Raw genomic sequence first — 24,473 nt, forward strand, 5'->3', positions numbered from 1 at the left:
AACATGATGCTCCAGGAGTCGCAGGTGTCTCCGCAGCTGATGAGCATGAGCTTTCTGCCGGGGGAGGAGAAGCTGGTGGACGTGGAGGTGTTTGCTCCTACCAAGGGTCCTCTGGATCTTTACATTCTTATGGATTTCTCCAACTCCATGGCCGACGACTTGGCCAACTTGAAGAAGATGGGCGAGGAGCTGGGTGAGCGTCCGTCGAATCGGCGACATGTGGCGTGTTGACTGCTGTCGATGTTAAACTGACGGAACGTATGTTCTGTAGCTCTGTTGGTGGGGACGCTGTCAAACGACTTCACCATCGGCTTCGGGAAGTTTGTGGACAAAGTGATCGAGCCCCAGACTGACATGAGACCGTCCAAGTAAGAGAGAATATATGCGATGGACACACTTGGGTAGATGGAGCATGTACACCGTGGGGTGTAAACCAAATGTCCTCTTGTCTTTTTTCCTTTCTGTCTGCCCTCCTCCTTCACTTCTCAGACTTGAGATGCCGTGGCCCAACAGTGACCCGCCATTCTCTTTCCAAAATGTCATCAAGCTGACCAACAACGTGTCGGACTTCTCCATAAGGCTCCAGGGACAGAGAATCTCTGGCAACCTGGACGCACCCGAAGGAGGCTTCGATGCCATATTGCAGGCTGCAGTTTGTGGGGTTAGTAAGATCTGCTCATTGTTTCGCTTCTCCACTCACCCAGCGCCAAATGACAAGACGCAATTTGGGATGAGCTGGTAAACACAGTAGAGCTGCTAGAAGCTAAAGAGCATAGCATTCTTCCAAGGAATGAGGGTAGACGCAAGCAGCTGGATGAAATCTTGGATTTACGTTTACCAGGTGGATACAAACATGACATCATTTTGCTTCCTATCTGCTCAAAAGGTTAAAAAAATGCTCCCCATGTCAACTCACAAGGTTATAATATATTAATGTAATGTTCAAAGCTTGTTTCCACTGCCCCCAGATGGACAAAAAAATCAGTTGCTGCACTTCTAACAATCTTGGGAATGAAGCGAAGGGAAATTCAACATGGGAGTGATCCTTATTTTTTCCCTTTACAGCAAAAGTGGAATCTTTTAATTTCTGTTACCATACGTATCCTCATTCTCTCCTAACCTCTGTATCTTCTGCTTCCCGTTTTTTCACTTGTATTCTCCTTCCAGGATAAAATCGGTTGGCGCAACCGCAGCACGCATCTCCTGGTTTTCTCCACCGAGTCCGCCTTCCACTACGAGGCCGACGGCGCTAACGTGCTGTCCGGCATCCTGCCGCGCAACGACGAGCTTTGCCACCTGGACGCGTTGGGCAAATACACGCAGGACATACATCAGGATTACCCTTCAATTCCCACACTGATCCGTCTGCTGGGCAAACACAACATCATCCCCATCTTTGCCGTCACCAACCACTCCTTCACATACTACACGGTTGGTGGGCTCCAGTTGTGCCGTTTGCGCCTCAACCATGATGGCTAAGGTTCAAGTCAGAGTTTGGATCGAGGATTTCTATTTTTTTGTTGTCTTGTGTAGAAACTCCAGGAGTATTTCCCCATTGCTGAGGTTGGTATGCTGCATGAGGATTCATCCAACATCCTGCAGGTCATGGGCACCGCCTTCAAGGTAAAACAAGCTCTTTTTTTTCAAATGGCTGCAATCAGACATGTTTCCTCACGTCCCCATGTGTCCTTTCAGAATATCCGTTCGAAGATGAGCATCCGTGCAGAGGAACTACCCAAGGCTTTCAAGGCTAAGTTCTTGACCGCCAGTGGAAGCGTTGCAGATTATGGGGCCTTTGATTTCAAGCCTGGAGCAATAGTAAGAGAGAAAACAAGACACATGCAATTAATTAAATCACAAAATACACATGTATATAGAAGACCCCCAAGTTCATTTTTAAAAGATAAAAGGCCTTAGATTGGTGGAGTGTGCCAAAAAACAATATGGTAATTAAAGCCAATTTACCAAGTAAAAAACAATGAAATTTGAATCACAAATATTCTCCACTCTTCACTCACTATTTCTCACAAATATGCATTCAGAGGGGGAAAAAGATGAGTTAAAAACTTTTTAAACAAGGAGGTTAATTTAACGTCGCAGAACAGTTTCTACTGTATTTCCCGTCCCTCTTGAACTTCTCAGTGTTCCACGTTTCACACGACGGCCATCTCTATTGTCACCTGATCCATTCTCAACTGTTTCCCCCTCACAGTACTGCGGCACATGTTGAAGGCACACTTTATTCAGTCACACGGAAAAGCAAAGAAACCCAAATGAGAGGCCATCTGCCAAAAAAAATGGATCTAACAAAGCAGAAATCGAGGACTTCATATACGCCCTCCCCCCAATTATTAAGAAGATATTTTACTTTTAATATATGTTCTTCTATCTCCTGCCAAATACATAAACATTGTCAGGTACACGGGATCTAATGAAGTGTCACATTTGGAGGAATCAGGAGAAATCGAGTCATTTTGTTGCCAAAGACAACAGAGATTCAGTTTATCAATTCAATTTTATATCAAATGAATAATTAGTTCACACACATTGTTGGCCAATTTAACCCATGCATTATCTGTGTCAGTTTTTAACCAGGCCATGTAGTTGTACTCTAGTCAAATAGGGTCAGTACCAAGACGCGCGCAGCTAAATGCTCTGTGTGCGCACACATGCTCTAAAATGTCGCGCGCGTTTCTCCAGGGCAAGTTCAAGATGCGTCTCAAGGCGGAGAGGATGATCGACGAGAAGCCCGTGTGTCAGGTTGCCCAGCGTGACAAGGAGGGGACAATGAGGGTCAAGCCGACGAACTTCAACGCTGCTGTCAACATCAAGGCCTCGGTTCTGTGTCCGACCTGCGAATGCGAGAAGGTAGATGCGCCGGTTGGCACTGAAAGTCATTGACTCATCATTTTTCCGAAAGGAGATTAAGCCCGGTGTTTCTTTTATCCGCCCCACAGACTCCCTTCCCCAAAGCAGCCAAATGCCACAGCAATGGAGACCTGGTGTGCGGGAAGTGTCATTGTTTTGATGGCTGGTGATACTTTTATTACAAATTCTTAATACAAATACCATATTTTTTTACCTGGGCTGTGACACCATCGCTAAGCGATGGGCCCCTTAGGTCCCCGGGGCTCTGTAAAGTTCTTCTCCTCTTCGCTTTGTCCACGTGTCTCCGTCAGGCTGGGTGCGTTCTGTAACTGCTCCGCAAGCGCCTCAGCTCTGGACACCAGCCAGTGCATCGGCCCGGGCATGACGGAGTCCTGCTCCGGCCGCGGCGACTGCATGGAGTGTGGAAGCTGCGTGTGCTACAACCCAGATCAGTTCGAGGGACCCTACTGTCAGCACGACAAGACCCAGTGTCTAAGATACGGAGGCTTCCTCTGCAATGGTGCGACAGTTTCTGGTTGTTGAGCGTGGATGTGTGTCTATGACGCAAATGTTGTTGCAAATGTTCGAATGATAACGCGGTTGAATCCCGTCCTTACCGCCCATCAGACCGTGGCTCCTGCGTCATGGGTCGGTGTGCATGCACAGAAGGCTGGGATGGAAACGCCTGCGAGTGTCCCAAGAGCAACCAGACCTGTCTGGACAGCAAAGGGGTGAGTGTGGGGCCAGCGACGACCCTTGTTTGGAACGCGAGGTTATCGCGCCACCTCACATGCCCGTGTACCCTTTTTTCTGCGCCAGGGTGTCTGCAATGGGCGAGGTGTATGCAACTGCGGCCGCTGCGAGTGTCGGAACCCCGGCACGGACATGACTTCAACCTGTGAGCCAAATTTCGAGGTGTGTGGATTTATTTCCCTCATTGATGCCACCATGCATGTCAATGTATTTAACACTAAATGCCTCATATTACACCTGATGATGTTCATACTGTATAGGCTTCAAGCTTTTGAGCTTTAGTTAGAGTGTCTGTTTAGTATTTTGATGTGTGTGTGTGTGTGTGTGTGTCCCATCCAGGCCCAGCTGGGTGTGTGTGAGGCTACGAGAAGTTGTGTCCAGTGTCGAGCCTGGAAGACGGGAAAGCATAAGGATTGTGACAAATGCCCCTTCCAAATTGTAATGGTGGATGAGCTCAAAGAATGTAAGCGAACAAAGGAGCTGAATGAGCTATACAGATACACTCTTCTCATACAGTATACACCTTGCCTTCTGTTAGGTCATAGTGATGAATATGACACCATGACACCAAATGTATATGTATTTATGTGTTTTCAGCGGATAGCAGGATTGAATCGTGCAGCTTCCGCGACGAGGATGATGACTGTACATACCACTACACCGCCGAAGACTCGAAAGATCCAAAAGTCGGACTCCTGGAGATTCAGGTGCTCAAAAAGAAAGGTGAGCTGCTGCCTGGATATGTGAAGAATACATCGACGTGTCAGTTGCTGAAACACTCTCCTGATCTAAGTGCGTGACGCATTTCGCCAACGACATAACCTGGAGCCTGCCCGTGAATAGAGTGGTTCGGTGGATTCATTTGTTCAGGAATTAAAAGAAAAACGTTGATAAAACGTGACCCCATTCTATCCGCTGATGAAATGAAAAAGCTGTTGATCTTGAAAAAGATTCTAGTGAGATTTGTGGAACAGGACGTTGGATTTGGGTGGATAACATCTCAAAACCTGGACAATATAAACCATAACTTTATGTCTGGACAGACACATTTGGGGTGTCACTGGGAACCAGCAGCATGCCATAAGAACAGGACTTGCTGTATGACAGCACCTCTCTTTTTTATTCCTGTTAAACCTCTGGCCGCAGTATTGTGTGTATGATTGCTGCATTTCTGACATCATCTCCTCTTTGCTGTTGACCCTTCAGATTGTCCCCCTGCGAGCCTCCTGTGGTTGCTCCCTCTCCTCTTGTTCCTGTTGTTACTGTTGGCACTGCTGCTCCTCTGCTGCTGGAAATACTGCGCCTGCTGCAAGAGCTGCTGTCAGGTATGAACACATTTTTCCCAAATAGACCTATCAATGGTTGATATGATTGTAAGTCACGGTGAAAATGCTGCCTTTAATTGTTTTCTCATCTTATTCTCATATCCTACCCGCAACAGAGCTGTCTTGCCCTGCTGCCTTGCTGTAGGAGAGGTGAGACACGCGCCACCTTGCATGCGACAGTATAGATCTAAATCCGTCCTCCTCCCGAATGGGACCCCTTTGAACACGATTCACCTGGTGTTGTATTCTCTGCAGGTCGCATGGTCGGCTTCAAGGAGGACGAGTATTTGCTCCGACAGTCCCTGCTCACCTCAGACCATCTGGACACGCCGATGGTGAGGACCGGCCCGCCCAAAGGGACCGATGTGGTCCGCTGGAAGGTCACAGATAATGTACACCGAGCACCCAACCACCCTCAGGCTCTGATGAAGCCGAATCCAAAAGAAACCAGTGAGTGCCACATCATTTTAAAAGCGAACTTTGGCGAGAGACCTTTAACTCAGCTTTTAGCATAAAGAAATTATTGACAATGTTTTGAACTATGGAAGCTACAGCTTTACATGTTTGTTTGTTTTTTTCTCTTTCGTCATTTATAGTCCAGTTCCCAGTCTCCCTCCGACTGAACAGGTTGTTCTCTGAGAACCTGTCTCGCCCTGAATCCAGAGACGCCGAGCAGCTCCGCAAGGAAGTGGCCGATAATGTGAGTGGGTTTTTGTGCTCGTCTGTTCCTGAGCGTGTTTGTGTGAGTGTATGAATGATGACTGTGACACCGAGTGCTGTTTTACTTTTCATCCATCCAGCTCAACGAGGTGTACAAACAGATTCCCGGGGCGCAGAAGGTGCAAAAGACCGCTTTCAGGTAAGATGCGTCGAAACCACACGTCCAGTTCCGTACAGTATGGGCCATAACATTACCATTACAACGTTTGTTTCCGCTGCCTGTCATTGTAAGACACGGTGTTCTTTATATTCTTATAATTAAAACAAAAATGGAAAATGTCCATTCTCTCACTAATTGATATCTGCTTTTGTTCCTACAGATTGCAGAGAAATGCTGGGAAAAGGTAACATTCTGATCAACACGCCGCGGGACAAGTCAACACTGAGCTTGTTCTCTTTTCGGAGACCAAAGGTCACACATGTCTTATATTTTCTCTGCCCCACCTGTGCTCTTCAGGCAGGACTACACCATCATGGACACCGTCCTGTCTGCTCCTCGCAGCAGCTACCCCGATATCGTCAAAGTCACTGAGAAAAATGTCCAGTCTGGAAACTTCCATGACCTCAAAGTGGTGCCTGGCTACTACACTGTGGCCACAGACAGAGGTGTGTGTGTGTGTGTGTGTGTTCACTATTTGAATGTGTGCAAGAAAGGAAAACTTAAATGTTCTGATCTCCACTGAGCAGCTTATACCTTAATCACTCTCGTCATTCATCTTGCCGTTACGTGTGGTCCTCCTCTCCAGAGGCTGCGGGAGCCATTGAGTTCCAGCAAGACGTGGAGTCGGTGGACGTTCACGTGCCGCTCTTTGTCAAGGATGAAGACGACGACAAGAAGCAGCTGCTGGTGGAGGCCATGGATGTGCCACTGGGCATTGCAGAGATCGGAAAACGTTTGGTCAACATCACCATCATCAAAGAACATGGTGTGAAACCTCGGGCTTCATACATCTGCGACAGAACCCACTCTGACTTTAAAACGACGAAAAAGATGTGAAATCTTCACGAGTTGATTCTGACATTTCTGTCTCCGCAGCCACCAGTGTGTTCTCGTTCCTGCAGCCGGCCTACACGTACAGCAGACAGGATGGAGTGGCCAACATTCCAATCAGCAGAGAGATCATTGAGGACGGACGCACGCAGGTCACGTACCGCACACGGGACCTCACAGCCAAGGACAAAAAGGTGAGGCGTGAGGACCATGATGCACTTCCCTAAACTGAGCGGTATCTTTGTACCTATATAGACATTTTGGATGGTCTTGTTTTTCTGATGTGGATAATGTTCAACCTGACTCATTCTCCTCCACTTCTGCTTAAGGCCTGTTACTTTTTCTTCAAAATCAACAACAACCCCCGAGCTAGGAACATAGAAAGAAAAATAGCAAGTTTTGACATAAGATCTGGATTGTGCAATTACACAGTTGACATATGACTTGAAAGGCTTTTCTGGCATTTCATTTCCCCCTCTGACACTTTAGTACATGGGTACTGTCCCTGCATCCTGGGCAGGACAATGGTTGTGATTGGTTTAAAAAATTATCATTATCCACCGCTGACACCGCACTGTGGCTTGAGAAAGACAACCCTGACTCCAATGGCATTGGTACTTGCCCAAGTTAAAGGGTCTTCAGAGGTTGCTGCTAGTCTGCGATGTCTAGTAGATTACCTTTTAGTTCTCCATCAAGACTGAGCTGCTGATCTAGTCCTCCTATGTATTTTAGGACTATATGACTGTGGAAGGAGACCTGACCTATGGTCCTGGTGAAACCCAGAAGACAGTTCCTGTTCGTCTGCTGGAGTTGGGGGAGAAAGATGGCCTCTTGGAGGACAAACAGGTCAGGCAGTTTGTCATGGACCTCAGTAACCCACGACAGGGCGCCAAACTGGGACGCTACCCGAGAACTACTGTCACCATCGCAGACCAACCAGGTGAAAGGACGCAAGATGTTTTACTTCAGTTACCATTGCCCCCAGTCCAAGCGTTGATTGCGATGGTTTCTTCTCTCACTTGACTATGTCCTATTTCATCCAGAGCCCAGTGTGATGATGTTCAAAAAGGGCACCCAGAACTTTTCCACATCTGAACCAACCTACACAATCCCTGTGGTCCGCACCCGGAACCAGGACAGCCCCGCCACAGTGAAATGGCGCACCAAGAAGGCCCAGCGCTTCGAGCTCTCTGGCCCTCTGAAGTTCGGCCCTGGAGAAACGGAGAAGAACATAGTCATCGAACCGAAATCCCATCCTGGTCCAATCCAGCCGGAGACTTTCCATCTTGAGCTGTTTGACCCAAGTAGTAATGCTTCTATTGGCGAGAGGAAGACCACCCTTGTCAATGTCACGGACGGAGGTAAGATACAATGGCAAGACAAGATATCTTGACATTTCTGTACAGTTTCTGGTCATTTGACGTCTCAGATATTATATGATGAGAGAAGGGATCCTTCTACCACAGGGGTACACTATCTTGTGAATGTTTATTAATTGTTAATTTGTAAATCCCCCAACTTGCTTTCCTGCCTGCAGCTTATGAGGCTCCCCAGGTGATGAAGAGCAACATCGGACAGAAAGCCTCCTCCCCTGGTGGTCTCCTTCTCGCTCCTGCAAACCCTACCGCCAAAGCAACTGGACCCAGAAACATTCACCTCAACTGGGAGCCACCGTCCGGTAACCCAATGGGATACAAGGTGCATCAAACTGACACCATCAGAATCTTCAACTTCCATTAATTCGTATTTGTATTTGTCAAACACTATAATTTCAAACACTGATATCTTTTCTCCCCATCTCGTGTGTTTTAGGTGAAGTACTGGATTTATGGCGACCCAGAGAAAGACGCCAAGGTATTAGATGTGAAGACGCCTCAAGCTGAGTTGACCGACCTCTACCCCTATTGTGACTACGAGATGCGAGTGAGCGCCTACAATGCCATGGGAGAAGGCTACAATACCGACATTGTTACCTGTCAAACCCTGGAGGATGGTAATTATTTTGTATTCAGTCAACTGCTGTTCACGAAAGATGACAAATACAAGCAGATATAACTGGTGCAGATAAAACTGTCAAAATCAAATGTATACCTCATTATTAAACATCAGTTTAATAAAATGTCAAGGTTGACATGTGAACCACATTCTATATTAAATCTTTTATTCTTTTCCTTTGCTTCAGTTAGCTACTCAGCAGTTACATATGACAGATAGTGCCCATGGTAACAGCTACTTACTAAATAATTACAAAATCTCTCTCAGTAGACACGTGTTTTAATTACTCAAAGTTTGAACTTCAAAAAGACTCCTGCTCTGTTTCCCTCCAGGGCCTGGTGAACCGGGACGTTTGGCCTTCAATGTCATCAGCCACACTGTCACTCAGGTCAGCTGGGGGGAGCCTGCCGAGACAAATGGCAACATTACAGCTTATGAAGTCATCTACACACCCATCAATGATGAACAGAGTAAGACACCCAGTCCCACCTAAAAAAAAGTGGTTACGTTACAGATTTCCGTCATGTTCTACAACTTTCTTCCTCCCGCAGAGGCGGTGGGCGCCGCCAAGAAAGTCAAGATTGACAACCCCAAGAAGCGGATGCTGCTGATTGAGAACCTCCAGAGAGCCCAAACCTACCAGTACAAGGTCCGCGCCAAGAACAGCGTGGGCTGGGGCCCCTTCAGAGATGCTACCATCAACCTGGCATCACAGCCGGCCAGACCGCTGTCCAGTAAGTCGTAGGACGAATGCACATTCATGGAACATTTACTGTGAGCCCCTTGTTTCTCTGAAAAAGATTTATATCTCTCTCTTCCTCTTCCTAGTCCCCATCATTCCAGACATCCCCATTGTGGATGCGGAGGCGGGAGACGAGTATGACAGCTACCTGATGTACAGCAATGAGGTGCTGAAGTCCCCCGCAGGCTCCAAGACACCCAGCGTCTCTGGTGATGGTGGGTACCCAGAGCCAAGACCACAAGCTACTCCTAACCGCCCCACAGAGTAAACTCATTGTGCTAGTGTGTTAGTCTGAGGCACCTTTGGCTGCGTCAAGACGCATGCGACTGCCAGGCTTCCAGAATGTGAGCTGTCACTGTAGTATGGATCCTCAGTACTCTCAGGCAGCTTGCTTTGTTATTGCAGCGAATGCCACATTGCAATTACCACATGTGCTGTACCATCGCCCTGGCAGAAGGAGGGGGAGTGGACAGCATCGTGTGTTGTCAGAAGTCATCCTGCTTGCGAGACTTCTCCTGAACACCTCAAAACGATTAGGCCTCTTCTGCTCTCTTATCGGCTCTTGTTTTCGTTTCAGTCTGAAATTGTGTGGGTATGATATTCATACCCTTCCTCGTTTTAATAGAATGGCATTAAGAAGAATTGGAATGGTTGTGATGCTCAGCAATGGCATCCTTCTCATAGCCCAGCAGTTTGTTTTATCACTTCCATCTGGCAGGCAGTATTCATGCAGGCAACGCCCCGACCAGGCAGCAGCGAAAATCTGCTTCCAATGCGTCCATCGACATCTGCGATAGACATGCTTTATGATCACAAACCACGAGGCATTCCCTCAATAAATCTGCTGTCACACTCCTGCTTTCTGCAGCCATGTTTGAGCTATTACTTTTGGCTGAAAGACATTGCTGATGTTGCTGCTCTCCACCAAGACAATTTGTATTGTAATGTATATGTGAGAAAAGAAAACTTGATACTTCTCCGCCTCCTTGCTTCTACCCTGTGACACCCAATACAAGGATGGAAATATGTCAAGTTGGTGGGGTCCAATCTAGATCTACGTAAGGTGTCGTGGAAAAAGCAGGTGGACGTCATCGCCAGTCGGCTCAGCACAGACACAGAGGCGAGTTCAGATGAGACCCCCCACCCCAGCTACGCCCAAACACCCTTGCCAGGTGAAGACTCCTCCATCAGACCCGCAGATAGAAAGACAGGGAGCTAGCATGTCAGCTATTGTGCACTTCCAATCATTTGCCGGGCAGGGTAACCAGCGTTTCTGCCTTTATGATCGATCTGCTCAGGAATATAACCACTTGTCTAATCATTCAATTTCGGGCTTGCGTCCTTGTCCCCCTTGCCCCCAGTTGGCACCTCCTATCCCGTCTATCCTGCCGCCATCTGCCCAGAGAGGAGCACTGGCATCAACTGCCCCGCCTCCAGTTGATGATCGGGGGCAGGCTTTTCCCGGTGCCTGTCTCTTGTCTGTCCTCTCTCCATCCCACTGAGGAGGTAGTGGCCTTGAGGCAGCCTGTCGGGTGTGTGTGTAGGCTTAGTTGCGGCTGTAGGGAAATAATGGGTTCTTATCTATCTAAATGCATTTTCATCTCTGCAGGGCCGTTTCGGCAACGATACCTTGAATTTGCGGCAGTATTCGATTCGTTCTCGCGGTGAACATTTGTAGATGCAAAGAAACTTGGTCACATGTCACAAGTGGACCTTTTCAACCACAAGGATGTGTTTTCCACTTTCCAAAGCAAAAGCAGCAGAAGTTTACGTCCAAAGATGAAGACATGTTGATGTCGCCACCTACAGGCAAAAAAACTCCATACTGCAGTTTTCCTAATACTTGCACCACCTGCAGAAAATGTCAGTGTCACAGCTGCACTTATGTCAACGCAAGCGACGTGGCTCCACGGACGGAAATGTTGATAAACCACTTAAAATCTCAACAACTGCCAGATAGATCCTCGTGCAATTTTGGAAAGAAAGTTCTGGTCTCTTAGACTTACTTAAGTGATCCCCTGACTTTTTTCCTAGAGTGCAATCATGAGGTTGAGGTTTTTGGTTTTTAGTGAAAATATCAGATGAATTGCCATGCAAATTGGTAAAGACCTATTCATGGCACCCAGAGGGTGAACCCTAATGACTCTGGTGACCCCTTAATACTTCACTTAAGCTGTTTTCATGAACTTGAACTCCGGACAATATCCGCAGAATCACGTCCGGACGTTCTCCGGAGTTCACATATGGCGAACGCAGCAGGGGATTGTCTGAGTAGGACACATTCGCTACAGCAGGATTATCCCCGGAGAATTTGGTGGTGCTTGTGTGTGTGTGTAGGGCAGCAAATTGGATCTGATTACTCTGCTGTGGGAAGCAGTTTTTTTTTGTTTACAGTCATCAACGTGCCAACTCGCTCACTGTAAATTCACTGGAGATTCTCCTGCTGTCTCACTCAGACATTGTACAGACATTATACTAAGGGGCTGGGAGGAGAAACTCACAGTCGCCAGACTTATAATCCAAACGTATGAATGATTTGCCATTAAATGTGGTAAAGCCAGGTGAGGCTGCCGACATTCAGCTCTGCCTCGACTGCACTTAGGGCATTTTAACACCCTAACAATCTAAACTAAGATGAGGAACACAGGAGAATTAAATGCGCTGTGGTACAACTCGCAAACAGCGTTTGCAAGATTTAAAGATTCATTTGAATTATGTGACCGTCATTTGTTTTTTTATCTGGAGAAACAGATGCTGTTCGACGAAATAAACAGGAGAGAAGTCGTTTGACTTTAATACAAAGACGGAATATGTATTGCAGTCGCACAGAGAAACCCGCAGCAGTAACACTCATTGCCTGTAGATGGCGCACATTTGTTGCACTGCTGTGTTTCTAACCTGTGAGTAGGACTGGAGCTACAGGTCATAAAGTGTTGCTGCTTCCTCTCTATAGGCATCGCCTATCAGTGGCACTGTGTTGTTCCAGTCCAGCCAGTGCCTGAATGCCAACTATTGAATGTCCGTTTGACCATTCTCACCCTGGTTGTGGTGTTTCTCAGATTACACGGTGAATGGGAAGTGGGACCAGAACTTCCTTTTCCCAGGGGGGTCAGCGACACGCAACTTGTCGGCCTCATCCTCTCCCATGTCCACTCTGAGCTCAAACTACAGAGGGGCGGGCGGCTCCTTCACCACGGACACAACCACCACCTACATGTCCGGGGCGGGTAAGATCGGATGCCGGGCACATTGAGAAGGCATGTGGTCAAAACACCAAAAATATTGTCCGCTTTAATCCTTTTTGTCTCTCGCCGTCATCATAGGGAGCTCTCGCAGACAGGAATTCATTGGAGGCGGAATGCACACATCCGAAGTCACCATGAGGAAGCGCTCAGAGAGCAGGGGCTACATGGACGAGAACATCCGCGACTCCATTGTCCTGGGAGATATGCCGAGCAAGTTTCCAGATCTTGGTAAGCCTGAGGTAGACCCTCAGCAGTGGAAGAGCAAGTCAGTGTTAAAGGAATCAGCTCTGTCCTTCTGGTGTAAGAAAGGCTTTGACTTTGGAGATAGCTTGGTCATCTATGAGCAGGTTTGGGGCTATTGGCTGCACAGCAGGCTTATGTACAGAGACTTTGCAGGAGCTATGCTGACTATCGCTGTCCCCCCCCCCCCCCCCCCCCCCCCCCCCTTGTCTCATTTTTCCACCTTTACTTATTTGTTTTTTTACTTCTCTCTCTACCTGCCCCTCCCCATCCTTCTGTGCCACTTCCATCCTTCTCTTTGCCTCTCTCCTTTATCATTACGGCCTCCTCCTCCTCCTCCTCCTCCTCCTCCTCCTATTCCCCCTTGCTCAATGCGCCATCAGGTGGGTTCGGCTACACTGGGATGCAGAGCAGCTCTCAGAGCCAGTTCGGCTACACTGGGATGCAGAGCAGCTCTCAGAGCCAGTTCGGCTACAGCCTGCCTCAGGGTCCGAGGGCCAGGACCGAGTCTTCAGACGTCCACGAGGCCTTGTATAATCTGGACAGGGTGCTCCACGGTAAGTCTGCAGCGTACGGGCATGACGGCACTGGCGGTGTCTGCTGGGTGCGACGCGTGACGCTCTCCTCCTCAGTCATCTCCATCCCTGCGTCTCCGAGAGTCTGATACTTTGTCTCCCCTATTGGACCTGATTTCACCTGCTGTTTCACATGTTTTAGCCACTACATGTTACGTTTTAAATTACAGGCAACCCCTTTCCAACGCATGTTATCATCTTATTTTCTTCTTTCCAAATATTTTTTTCTGTATGCTGTGACCGCTCAGAAAACCTCTACTCAACTATGTTGCAATTTCAGAAATGTGAGATTTCCATACTTTGAAAGGATTATGTTCAGCCCACAGAGAAGAATTAGCGTACGTAACAGGTTTTTTTGTGAGAACCACAACTCCATTAGTAAGGAACTGTTTATCAACCTGTTTGTCATATTTTCTTTGTAAGATGATAATATGTGAGGTGTATGTTCCTCCAAGTGACCAGAATAAAATCAGATAGTGCAGCTTTAAGTTTCTTAAATGAGCTGAAAAAAAACTCTGCACGAGGATACATGTCCACTCAGTCCCTACTAACAATCTAATGATATACTGATGTAATTGACAAGAAAGCAAAGATATCGGTTGCAAGTGGATTAACATACCAAATCAGTTCAGATAAATGGCTGAATCCTTCACTGTATCCTTCACTCTTTTGACCCCTTTACAACCTCGGGTTAACTCTAAACAGAGACTCGCCACGTATTCAAAGTGTTCCCATCCATCCGACTGTTCTTACTCTTGTCTCTGTCCAACACCCATCAGATGCACGACTCTCCCCTGGTGTCCCAGACACCCCCAGCAGACTGGTGTTCTCCGCTCTGGGTCCCACTGCCCTCAAAGTCAGCTGGCAGGAGCCCCAGTGTGAGAGAGACATCGTGGGCTACTGTGTCCTCTACCAGCTGCTCAATGGAGGTAAAGAAAACGTACACTCTGCTACAACAGTAGTGTACAGTGTGCACTGGGTATTGGGATTGGAGTCTTTTATTGCTAGAGCTAAACAGTCCGTGTCGTCTCTTGCAGGTGACGCGAATCGCATCAATGTGACGAACCCAGCGGAGAACTCTGTCATCATCCAGGACCTGCTGCCCAACCACTCCTACCTGTTCAAGGTGAAGGCCCAGAGCCAGGAGGGCTGGGGTCCAGAGAGAGAAGGAGTCATCACCATCGAGTCTGCAGTCGACCCCAAGAGTCCCCTCAGCCCCATGCCAGGTACCGCTCCCGTTGGACTCTGTTTCGCCGCAGACTAACCCCGCAGGAACAATGCCTTCATGCAGTCCCTGTCGCTTGTCTTTCACCGCAGGTTCGCCATTTACTCTGAGCACTCCCAGTGCCCCAGGCCCCCTGGTCTTCACCGCTCTGAGCCCCGACTCCCTGCAGCTCAGCTGGGAGAAGCCTCGCAAACCCAACGGAGACATCCTCGGCTATGTGGTCACCTGCGAACAGCTGCACGGCGGAGGTGAGACTGCACTTCCACCGTGCAATAGTTTTCACTTTTTCCCTCTCGTCGTTGACTGCGTGTTTCGCTGACATGACGTGTCTTCTCCAGGCGACGTGCGCTCCTTCCAGGTGAACGGCGACAGCGCTGAGACCAGCCTGACTGTTCCCAACCTGACTGAGAACGTTCCCTACAAGTTCAAAGTCCAGGCTCGGACCACGCAGGGCTTCGGTCCCGAGAGGGAGGGCATCATCACCATCGAGTCTCAAGACGGAGGTGAGATGAATTTTACTGGTAAAAGCCGCCCGTGCTGGTTGCCAGAGACTGAAATGTTAATGGCAGCCACTGGAACTACTAAAATAGCACACTTTGTTGTAAAAAAGACACTAGAGTAAATATCATAGGGTCCTAAAACACAAGTGCTTATCACCTTCCCAGCATGGCTTCCTACCTATTAAACCTTGCAATATTTTCTATGCTGAATTAATATTTTGGCCTGAGCAAAGATTGTAGTAGAACATTTTCACCCGCTCATGGGCAATAATCTCCTCCATATATTTCAGGGCAAGTGGACATTTAGGCCCTGATGTTGGAATAAGGAAAAACTTAAAGGTTCATCTTCTGGGCACCATAAATCCAAGTCTCATAGAAATGAGATCTAAAGTTAACATCTTGTTTAAGTACCTGACATTTTGACCAAAGGAAGATATTAAGGAGTCAAGAGAATTCCCTAAAGAGCTGGAGATTCTTCCTGTGGGGATTTCAGCACGAAAATTTGTAGGAATTAGGCCAGTGATTCGGCTGTGGTATGATGAAAGTTCACCAAAATATATCCACACAGAAATTCATGGCAATTTAACTGGTCAGTTTTTTGGATTTTTTTTTTTTTTTTGCTCAACACTGAACAGATCCCATTGTATAGCGAGTAGACAATATTTCAGGATTTAGTTATGCAATTTTCTATTTCAGATTTCCTCTCACTTTCTCATAATGTTTAGTACATGTATTGTTTAGGCTACTAATATCTGTATCTGTGTCCTTCCTCGCCCCCCGTAGGTGCATTGTCTCAGTACAGTAACCAGTCCATGACGCGGAGGGACGTTTTCCAAATGCCGACAGAAGTCAGCACAAGGACCAACGTCTCACACACCATGCTCAACGACCCTTACTTCTCAGGTACAAATACAGTTTTGGTTGCGGGAATGTTCTTGCTATGAATAAGATATATATATATTCACAAATCAACATGCACTGCTCTGCTCTCTGAACAGACGGGATGATGATGACCACGCAGCACACAGAGACCAGCGGCATGGTGACTCGTCAAATCACCAAGGAAGTGGTTCAGAGGGGTGTCACCGGAGCCACAACCGTCACAAAGAAGATGTTTTATGAATCATAAGATATGATTTTAACTCTGCCCAAGTTAGCGCCCCAAAGGTCCGGCGTGACGAGGAATCATATCTGAGATTCTCTTTCACGCAATCAGTGTATATTTTTATGTGTGTGGGTGTGAGATACTGCAACCAAAAAGAATATATATAGATATATATAGATATCTATATATATCTATATATATATCATGTAATCCTGTAAATAAATGGAGAGGAGGCCGTTCTATCATGTCTGTTACGCACCGTGGCCTCTCTCCTAAATAGATGAGGTTCATCGTAACATTTCCATAACTTTCACAGTTGAGTCTTTCATTCCCGTTTCTTTCCAGTGAAGAAGATCACTTTGCGTTGGCCTGCCCCTCCCTCTGTCGGTTTAGATCTGCTAACATATACACACACACACACACACACACACACACCGAGGCTTTAAACAGGCCAGCATGGGTCAGCAATCTGACTGTGGTGCAGTAATCCAAAGTGACCCTTCCCTCCTCGTCTCCTGTCCCCACCCGTCTGAGACAAGTGCTCCGTCTGAGTGATGTGATGTCTTCTTGAGATGCACCTGTTTGTGTCTGTGGCGAGCATCCAGACACTGTATTTGGGCCTTTTTGTTCATAGATTTTTATTATATAAAAATGTGATAAAGCTTTCTTAAGAATATTTCATACTTTTTAAAGATTTTTTTTTTACTCAAGCCAACTGACATTGACTTTAATCTTTAATGCCAAATATAGGGTCATTTCCGCTGTCAAACTAAGGGCATGACGATGATCTTAAAACTTTATCGGATGTAACACGCTTTTGAATTTCAGATGTTTTATACTCAGACTCAAAAATGTGTCCTGCACAGCATCGAGTTGGCGTTTCTTGCGTTTATTTACCCTGCAAGGCATTTGTATTTTTGCATTTTGAGTGGATTAACATTTCAATGAGACCTAGATGTTTTAGAGGAATGGGATGTAAAGACAGAAAGATTGTATTCGCTTAAATGCATGACCTACTGTATTTCGGGGCTCACACTTTGATGAAAATGCTTTTGTACAACGTGTGTTGAGAGGACTTGTTTTGTTAAGAAATAAAGATACAGTGGATTAACTTTTCACCAAAAACTGCCGCGAACTTTTGACCTTGCCTTTTTTTTGCATTGTCTTTTTTTTATGTTGCAATGCAATTCTGTTTCTGATTTGAAATTAAAATATCATATGTTTAAATAATGTGTGAACGGTAAAGACAAGGAACATTTCCAGTTCATTTATTCAGATGTTTGTGAGGAAACAAAAATAGCATCTTCATACATTTCACGAATAAACAAAAGCACAGCTGCCAAGACGAGCTCATGCCTGACAAATACTTCTGAGGAAGCTTGAAACCAAGAAGCGAAAACAGAGCAAGACTTAACTCTTAGCATGCGTCAAACCCAGTCTTCAGTTATGTGCCTGCATCAGCTGCAGCAGAACATCCCTTCACAGTGCCATCGTGCTTTACTGAAGTGACTTTTCATCTGTGAGTCATAAAATAATGTCATCAAAACATCGTATCCATGTTGCGATTACTGTATGGCATGAAAACCTGTGTTGTTTTTTTTGTTTCAGTCGAACACGAAAAAATATACGGTTCTTTTGGACTTCTGAAAACTCAACGTTCGGTTAAAAACAAGGCTGTTCCGAGGTCAACAGCGCTGGGATAGACATCTTTACAGTACAAATAGTCAAATAAATACTCTGCCTCCTCCATGAAGGCAGAGTAACAGAAAGTTGTAAAGCAGAATGATGGTTCTTGCTCCTGATCTCCCGAGGCAGCCCGCAGGGAGACCTTTGGTCTGGAGCCAGCACGCGAGATTCGAACCCACTAAATAAGAGACCAAAGTAAAAGCGCAACCTCGGTGGGCCGCTGAGGATCGGGACTGAAAAGTGGTCGGTGTGTGCGTTGAGCAGTTCAGTTCCAGAGGCAGGGCCCGGGGCAGAGGCACGGCTGTCTGACATCGGCGGGCGTGATCACCAGGTCTTTCACCACCTCCACAGTGCCGAACAGCGGGTACAGTTCCTCTGTGAACTTCTCGTTGTAGGTGTACAGGTGTGAGCGCTTCTCCGCGTCGTAGAAGGACAGCTGGCCCTGCTCGTAGTCCAGGTACACCCCGACTTTCCTGGGCACCAAGCTCTGTGGCAGCTGGTCGGCGGGCACCGTCAGCGCCTTCAGATCCGCGCCCCTCTCCAGACGCAGGGTCAGGTAGCCCGTGTCTGTGTTGAGCGAGCGGAAGCCCCGCCTCACGGCCGACGCCTTCGCCACTCCCAGCCGCCAGTCGCGCTCGCCCACCTCCACCTCCCAGTAGTGGCGACCGGAGGTGTAGCCCTCCTGGCCCACGGCGCACCACCATCCGTCGAAGCGCCGCTGGCACCGCGGGGCGGCGCGACGCTCCAGGCCGCATCGCATGCGCTTTTCGTCGCCGGAGACGAGCAGGTCTGGGTTGGCCGAGTCCGAGTCCAGAGTGACGTCCTCTGCGGAGGGACAGAACAGGACAGGATCACAAATTGTTCTGTCAGATGTCAGAGGGGAAAAAAAAAGAGGTGATTCCTCTTCAGATTATTTCAGTGCAAAGGGGTTTTCCTTACCTGCTGCATCGCAAATCCAATTCCACACTTGAAAGAGAAGAGAAGAGACAAGCATTTGGCTGCTATAATAAATATCTTTTACATTGACGATTGATCAAATGACTATGTACAATTGTGAAAGAGATCACTTGTAGTGAATAACACACAGAGAATCATCACCTGACTCTGCAGTAACCAATAAAAATGAAATTACCAGAAACACGACTCCAAATAAATGACCATGTGAATGATGTGCAACATGGCCACAAACGCCAAATGTCTGAGGCCATTAAATTACTTAAATGACTCAAATCACCCAGATACGCAATCTTTCTGAATGCAGTATGTATTCAACCAAATAACATAAATGTAAACATGAATGCATTTTTTTTTTCTGCACTGTTTATTATGTGCAATAAAAGATGTCACATGGGTAAACATGAGCGCTGCTTATCGAATATGTCCGTGAAAGGCTCATATCGGCCGATATATCGGTCCGGCTCTAACATATATCATGATATCTGATCAAGAAACATGATCAGGAATGAAAATAATCATCAGTTGCACTGCTCACGTCAAACAACATTCACTTACCGCTGTGGGGGATGTAGCGGGTGGCGTCTGAAAGGAGAAACAAATCAGACTGTGATCACAGGAATACATTCCAAGTGTTTCATTCATCGCCCCGAAATCCTTCAACACGCTCCTTCGCCTACTTGCTTTCAATCATCATCCTTTAATCACATATCAATACTGACTAGTTCTAATGCAGGTCATTCATCGAGTATCACTCCTGCTTAAAACGACTGATGAACGACGACGGGGCAATTGTGGTGTTATAGTCGGCCTTTCAGCACCTTGGGGGGTTTGACTGAATTCCTTTTTTTTATCATCAGATGTTTATTTAAGGTGGGGTTAATTGCTCTTCATCTTGAATACTTTAAGAAGATATGCTTCAAATGATTAGTCGCTGATCCACTCACCAATCCTCTGGCTCCTCTGCTTCCCCACAAGCCATTGCTTAGTCACATCCGCCTGCACGCACACACACACACACGCACACACACACACACACACACACACACACACACACACACAGGCAAACCGGCCAAAGGGTGAGTTGAACAATGAGATAGAGCACAACTGCTGGTTATGTAGCATACTTACAACATATGCTAATGAAGTGACACCATCATTTTCTTTTTTTTTTACTTTTCAGGCAGAGCAAAAGAACCAAAATTGATCCATTGAGCACAACACAAAAGCACGGCACCTAGCATCAGGGAAATACTGTGACGGACATCCGCACCTTGGCGGGGCTGTCGGCGTTCAGCACGGCCAGCATGACGAGCTCCACGGCGGGCAGCAGGTTGGGGAGACGGCCCCTCTTCCACTGGAACTCCAGGTCGTCCAGCATCATGAGCACAGGCTCACCCGGCCAGACGGTGGGCTGGACAGAGGTGAGTGGAAGAGGGAGGGCGTTAATCGGAACGCTCCGGTTCATCATCACTATCTGACTGTTACAGACAGTCAGGCAGAGCCGAAGAAATGGGCGCCCACCCCCCCCGACCTCCGAACACACCAGCACACACGTGCCCACAAAGGAGCATATCAGTGGTGAGCAAAGGAGGGTACGACAGCTTATGTCGCATAACGCTCAACAAAAAGACTAGAGCTGCAACAGTCAATCGGTAAATCGATTAGTAATCGACTACTCGAAGTAGTTTTTATGAATGGAATTGGTTTTTATATTCCATGTGAATATTTTCTGGGGTTTTTTTGCTCCCCTGTGACAGTAAACTGGATATCTTTGGTGTGTGGACAAAACAGAAGACCATGTTGGGTTTTGGGAAACACGATCGACATTTTTTCACAACGCGACTAATCGATTAATCGAGAAAATAAACGGCAGATTAATCGATCGTGAAAATAATCGCCTTGCTTGTCCTGAAGGCACGACATTACAAGTATGATGGGATGACTGTCAAGGGGTTTAGCTTAATCATCTTTATCAGATGCAGGGAGGGAACTGGGTCAGACTGACCAACAGGCCGCCCAGCGACCGGAATACAAAAGGCTGGCACACACACACACACACACACACACACACACACTATCGCCAGACATCCACTGCGGCATAGTCACCTGGGGCCTGTTTTTAATCCCCCCTGTCCAGTCCATGATGACCCTCTTGTGAGGTCCCATGTCGCACTCCCCTCCTGCCTCCAGCATGCAGAGGAGGTGACCCTTCCAGTCCTTCTTCCCCGGCTTTTCATACTGGTACTCGGACGGGATGATCCTCGGCTGAACAAGGGAGCACAGACGATTCAGCAGGGGCAGAACATCTCGAGGTGATGCTGGGCAGGAAACACACATGGCACCTCACCTGCACTCTCTTCTCCAAAACAGCGGCCCATTGCATGATGAAATCCCGACACACGCTGGCTGGCCAGATGTCCTCACTGGTCCAGATGTGGCCTAGGATGTTTGACCTCTAGGAAAAATTAAGACAGACACAAATGAGCGCCTGTGGGTTCAGTACGAACGACGGAGAGGCGAGCAGAGCTTACCTGGCAAATTTTGTTCAGCTCTCGGGCCAATTCCATGATAAACAGCTGACTTTCCACCAGCGGCTCCTTCTTCTCGTGTCTGACTCGCTTACGGGACTCCTGCAGCAAAGGAGGAGAGGATCAGAAATCACGAGCGGGAGGGCTTTTTGCAAAGATGCGTGCAAAGTGTGGCATGGCCGTACCTTGAGTCGGATCTTGAGCTTTTTGGCCGGCTCAACAAGGAACTGCAGGCAGTCCTTCATCATGCTGGCAGGCGGAGAGCGAGGCCGATGCCCTGTGCTGCGATAATAAAAAGCTTTCGTTCGCTGGCACTCGCTCTGTCGGGTGCTGGGGGGCAGAGCCGCCGCTGACTGGGCTCCTGTCGCCCCCGCACAAACCGATGAGAGAGAGCAGAGATGGGTCATTTATGAGCAATGGTAAAACAAAAAAAAGTGTGTGTATAGAGAGAGATACGAAGAGAGAAAAGCACTGCAGAACTTTCCGTCATCACAGCTCCGCACCTGAAGCCCACAGAGGAGCTCATTATGGGGCCCTCAGAGAAAAACCCACACACACTGTGGAGAGGTGAGAGGACAAAAAGACTCTGCCCACACAGAACCCCCACCGAAAAAAGTGAAGGGCAAACACAGGAACAAATGCAGAACGAGGCAGAAATAAAAGAAATTATTGCACAGTAACAGGATTTTTTTCCTGACGCGCGTGGGACGATGCGTCTCGATCGCGGCCTTGAAATGGGAAAATTCCTTTCCCCCGAGGAGTCCTCAAAGACAGCAGCGAGGGGCACTTTTTTTTCAGAACGCCGCGGAGAGGGTGCGGGGGAATTGTTGGACCGGTTTGCTGTTGATTCAGCAGTCCACCCCTGCACGCCACTTTGATGCTGCGGGGGGGTTGCTGTGATGTAGTGGGTGGCAGCCAAAAAAAGGATGCTGCTATATCGACTTTCAAAAGGCCTGAAGTGCAAAGAGTATATTGAACTGGGAGTGTGTGAGGACATTGTCAAAGAGAACAAACCTGCATCAACTCACAGTGAAGACTGATCTGTGACGATGGAGCAAATGATACAGTGAATTATTTCATTCATGTTTATGGGCATGTTTCTCTCCACGTTGACACTGGTTGACTGACAGTCAAACTGACAGTGATGGAAATGTCCAAGTCAGTAGACATGTGCCAAAGTGTGCATGTAAACATCACACAAGTGCACAGTGGAGCTGTGAGCCCCTGAGCCTGTTAACTCATCAAGTAGATACAGTGTGGTGACAGTTGAATACACCCCAGTGTAAAATTAAAGGGGAGGGGGGGGGGGGCAACCGCACATCCCCTGTCCTGTGTGACTTGTTGGTTGAGTTTGAGGGGCGCACACATCCACTGCTGGTTATGATGGAGGTTTTTTATTTTGGGCGGCGGAGGCAGAGGGTGGAGGTGGCCGGCGGAGGAGCGTGTGTGTGTGTGTGTGTGTGTGTGTGTGTGTGTGTGTGTGTGCGTGCGCGCGCGCGCTGGAGAGAGAAGCAGGGAGATTAGAGGAAAATCCAGGATTATCACCGGTGCCATTTCTGTACACAAACCCCAGGGAGCGACTGTCTATACGGGGAGAGGCAGACCCAACCGCTGCCTGCGTGGACACAAACAGGCTGTAATCCATCGCGCACAGCGAGCGACAACACAACACATGCGTTCTTTTTTATGATCGCATGAAACGACGTTGAAATGCATCTTCGTGCTCATTTGGGACGGGTTCCTCTCTTTAAAGTCTTGCCATTGACATAATGGATCTTTTTTTTCTTTTCTTCTTTGAAGTGGTCGTTCAACGATATCCATCCATCGTCTACCGCTTTATCCATTTAAGGGTCGCGGGGGAGCCAATCCCAGCTGACATTGGGCGAGAGTTCAACGATATGAATAAATATAAATAAAGTTTACCGAATGAACTGCTGTTTTGTTTTGCAGAGAGCAGGGACGATCGAACTGTCATGTAACACAAGTGATTTCATCTCGTTTCGCCCTCGGCGGCGGGGGCGGCGGCACAGTTAGATGTTATAATAACCGACAGACATAACGGGGTGGGAAATAAAATACACATTCAACTCTGACCTTGTCGTGGGTGAAGCTTCCTCTCCGCAGATCAACTTTGCGCGATGTTTATCCTCAAACCCCTGGCTGGTTGGTTAGTCAGTCAGTTGGTCAGTTTAGAGCTCCGCCATCCTCGCGAGGTGCAGCGCTTCATCTCGACACAGTGCAACTGCGGCAGGCGGGGGCAGCGCGCGCTCTTATCCCCACCGCCCGGGCTGCGCTGCGACGGGACGGCCACGAGGGGTCGCCATTGCCGAGCAACGAGGATACAAGAATGACGCTTCTTGGTTTTCAGAGCGAAGTCTCGCACTCCTTCTTGTATGCTGGATTTCTTTAGGATTGATTTAATCAACCTAATAACATTTATAATAATATTATTGCCATTATTAATGTTAATAATAATACTTACGATAATAATATTAATGATAAACGCCATTGGACAACCAACGTCAATATCAGGCTAATTCGCTGTTCTACTTTCGAAATACAAAGCACGTACGTTTCCTCAAACTGTAACAATTGTGTGCTAGACATAAGAGGTGTTGTCTAATGGACGGTTGGATGGATGGAAAAGACTATTCAGACATGACATCATGGTGATGTAAGATTTTTTTTCACTATAGCCTATACAACAACCGTATGCAGCACACAGCATTTTTTTAGCAGTGTTATATTTTTTTTTTATAGGGTTGCTATTTTACTTTAATTTAAACAGAGACACAAGCATCTAAAAAAGGCCTAATAATAAAAATAATATTGAGGCAACAGTCTGGAGCCTACGTGGAGTCCTTGAAGGCAGCATGCTGTCTCAATGTTGAGAGGACAGTATGTCACCACTGGATCTATCTTATATACAGAGAATAAGCCCCGTTGGTTTGATCGATTCAGTGTTCGACGTCTTGTGTCAAAGACCAATCAGTCAAAGATGATGCGACCCCCCCCCCC

At 47.4% G+C, this 24,473-nt stretch overlaps 2 protein-coding genes across 7 annotated transcripts in view; one reads left to right on the top strand and one right to left on the bottom strand.

Annotated features, from left to right (window-relative positions):
• The window catches only part of itgb4 (integrin, beta 4), a 25,395-nt gene extending 7,976 nt beyond the window's left edge, over window positions 1–17,419 (top strand). For 3 of the 4 annotated variants that reach the window (XM_035612574.2, XM_035612573.2, XM_035612571.2), the window contains 38 exons: window positions 1–193; window positions 272–368; window positions 490–661; window positions 1,168–1,431; window positions 1,534–1,623; window positions 1,696–1,818; window positions 2,701–2,868; window positions 2,958–3,034; window positions 3,180–3,388; window positions 3,496–3,599; window positions 3,688–3,783; window positions 3,961–4,084; window positions 4,219–4,344; window positions 4,828–4,946; window positions 5,063–5,096; window positions 5,202–5,396; window positions 5,543–5,646; window positions 5,747–5,805; window positions 5,987–6,010; window positions 6,124–6,272; window positions 6,413–6,592; window positions 6,703–6,851; window positions 7,390–7,597; window positions 7,701–8,018; window positions 8,195–8,355; window positions 8,470–8,650; window positions 8,985–9,122; window positions 9,204–9,386; window positions 9,481–9,609; window positions 12,454–12,621; window positions 12,718–12,867; window positions 13,263–13,436; window positions 14,234–14,383; window positions 14,492–14,680; window positions 14,772–14,927; window positions 15,018–15,182; window positions 15,963–16,082; window positions 16,178–17,419. The exon at window positions 1–193 is cut by the window's left edge and continues 12 nt beyond it. In XM_035612574.2, coding sequence (XP_035468467.2) covers window positions 1–193; window positions 272–368; window positions 490–661; window positions 1,168–1,431; window positions 1,534–1,623; window positions 1,696–1,818; window positions 2,701–2,868; window positions 2,958–3,034; window positions 3,180–3,388; window positions 3,496–3,599; window positions 3,688–3,783; window positions 3,961–4,084; window positions 4,219–4,344; window positions 4,828–4,946; window positions 5,063–5,096; window positions 5,202–5,396; window positions 5,543–5,646; window positions 5,747–5,805; window positions 5,987–6,010; window positions 6,124–6,272; window positions 6,413–6,592; window positions 6,703–6,851; window positions 7,390–7,597; window positions 7,701–8,018; window positions 8,195–8,355; window positions 8,470–8,650; window positions 8,985–9,122; window positions 9,204–9,386; window positions 9,481–9,609; window positions 12,454–12,621; window positions 12,718–12,867; window positions 13,263–13,436; window positions 14,234–14,383; window positions 14,492–14,680; window positions 14,772–14,927; window positions 15,018–15,182; window positions 15,963–16,082; window positions 16,178–16,308 — 5,577 coding nt within the window. In that variant the 3' untranslated portion in view covers window positions 16,309–17,419. The remainder of the gene's footprint in view (window positions 194–271; window positions 369–489; window positions 662–1,167; window positions 1,432–1,533; window positions 1,624–1,695; window positions 1,819–2,700; window positions 2,869–2,957; window positions 3,035–3,179; window positions 3,389–3,495; window positions 3,600–3,687; window positions 3,784–3,960; window positions 4,085–4,218; window positions 4,345–4,827; window positions 4,947–5,062; window positions 5,097–5,201; window positions 5,397–5,542; window positions 5,647–5,746; window positions 5,806–5,986; window positions 6,011–6,123; window positions 6,273–6,412; window positions 6,593–6,702; window positions 6,852–7,389; window positions 7,598–7,700; window positions 8,019–8,194; window positions 8,356–8,469; window positions 8,651–8,984; window positions 9,123–9,203; window positions 9,387–9,480; window positions 9,610–12,453; window positions 12,622–12,717; window positions 12,868–13,262; window positions 13,437–14,233; window positions 14,384–14,491; window positions 14,681–14,771; window positions 14,928–15,017; window positions 15,183–15,962; window positions 16,083–16,177) is intronic. The other variant, XM_035612575.2, reaches the window with a different exon arrangement.
• Window positions 17,420–17,536: 117 nt separating this feature from the next.
• On the bottom strand, window positions 17,537–24,469 carry zgc:194990 (uncharacterized protein LOC568410 homolog). Of its 3 annotated transcripts, none has more exons than XM_035612584.2 (10): window positions 23,550–24,469; window positions 21,641–21,737; window positions 21,459–21,557; window positions 21,275–21,382; window positions 21,034–21,192; window positions 20,198–20,338; window positions 19,872–19,923; window positions 19,483–19,509; window positions 18,910–18,936; window positions 17,537–18,795 (listed from the first exon to the last, which is right to left on the bottom strand). In XM_035612584.2, exons 2-10 carry the CDS (start codon window positions 21,701–21,703, stop codon window positions 18,236–18,238), a joined length of 1,236 nt encoding a protein of 411 aa, XP_035468477.2. In that variant the 5' UTR covers window positions 21,704–21,737; window positions 23,550–24,469; the 3' UTR covers window positions 17,537–18,235. The 3 variants fall into 3 exon arrangements, with proteins under 3 accessions (XP_035468477.2, XP_035468476.2, XP_035468475.2); XM_035612583.2 differs by having other exon boundaries at window positions 21,641–21,816; XM_035612582.2 differs by lacking the exon at window positions 23,550–24,469 and having other exon boundaries at window positions 21,641–23,309.
• Window positions 24,470–24,473: the final 4 nt, after the last annotated feature.

Source organism: Scophthalmus maximus, chromosome 16 (genome assembly GCF_022379125.1).
Source record: "Scophthalmus maximus strain ysfricsl-2021 chromosome 16, ASM2237912v1, whole genome shotgun sequence".
Lineage (NCBI taxonomy): Eukaryota > Metazoa > Chordata > Actinopteri > Pleuronectiformes > Scophthalmidae > Scophthalmus > Scophthalmus maximus.

Coding starts and splice junctions, on each gene's coding strand:
- zgc:194990 (XM_035612582.2), bottom strand. CDS start 21,862: ATGACCCATCTCTGCTCTCTCTCATCGGTTTGTGCGGGGGCGACAGGA. Junction 21,383..21,458: donor AGCTGAACAAAATTTGCCAG/GTAAGCTCTGCT, acceptor AATTTTTCCTAG/AGGTCAAACATCCTAGGCCA. Junction 19,510..19,871: donor GCAGAGGAGCCAGAGGATTG/GTGAGTGGATCA, acceptor TTCTCCTTTCAG/ACGCCACCCGCTACATCCCC.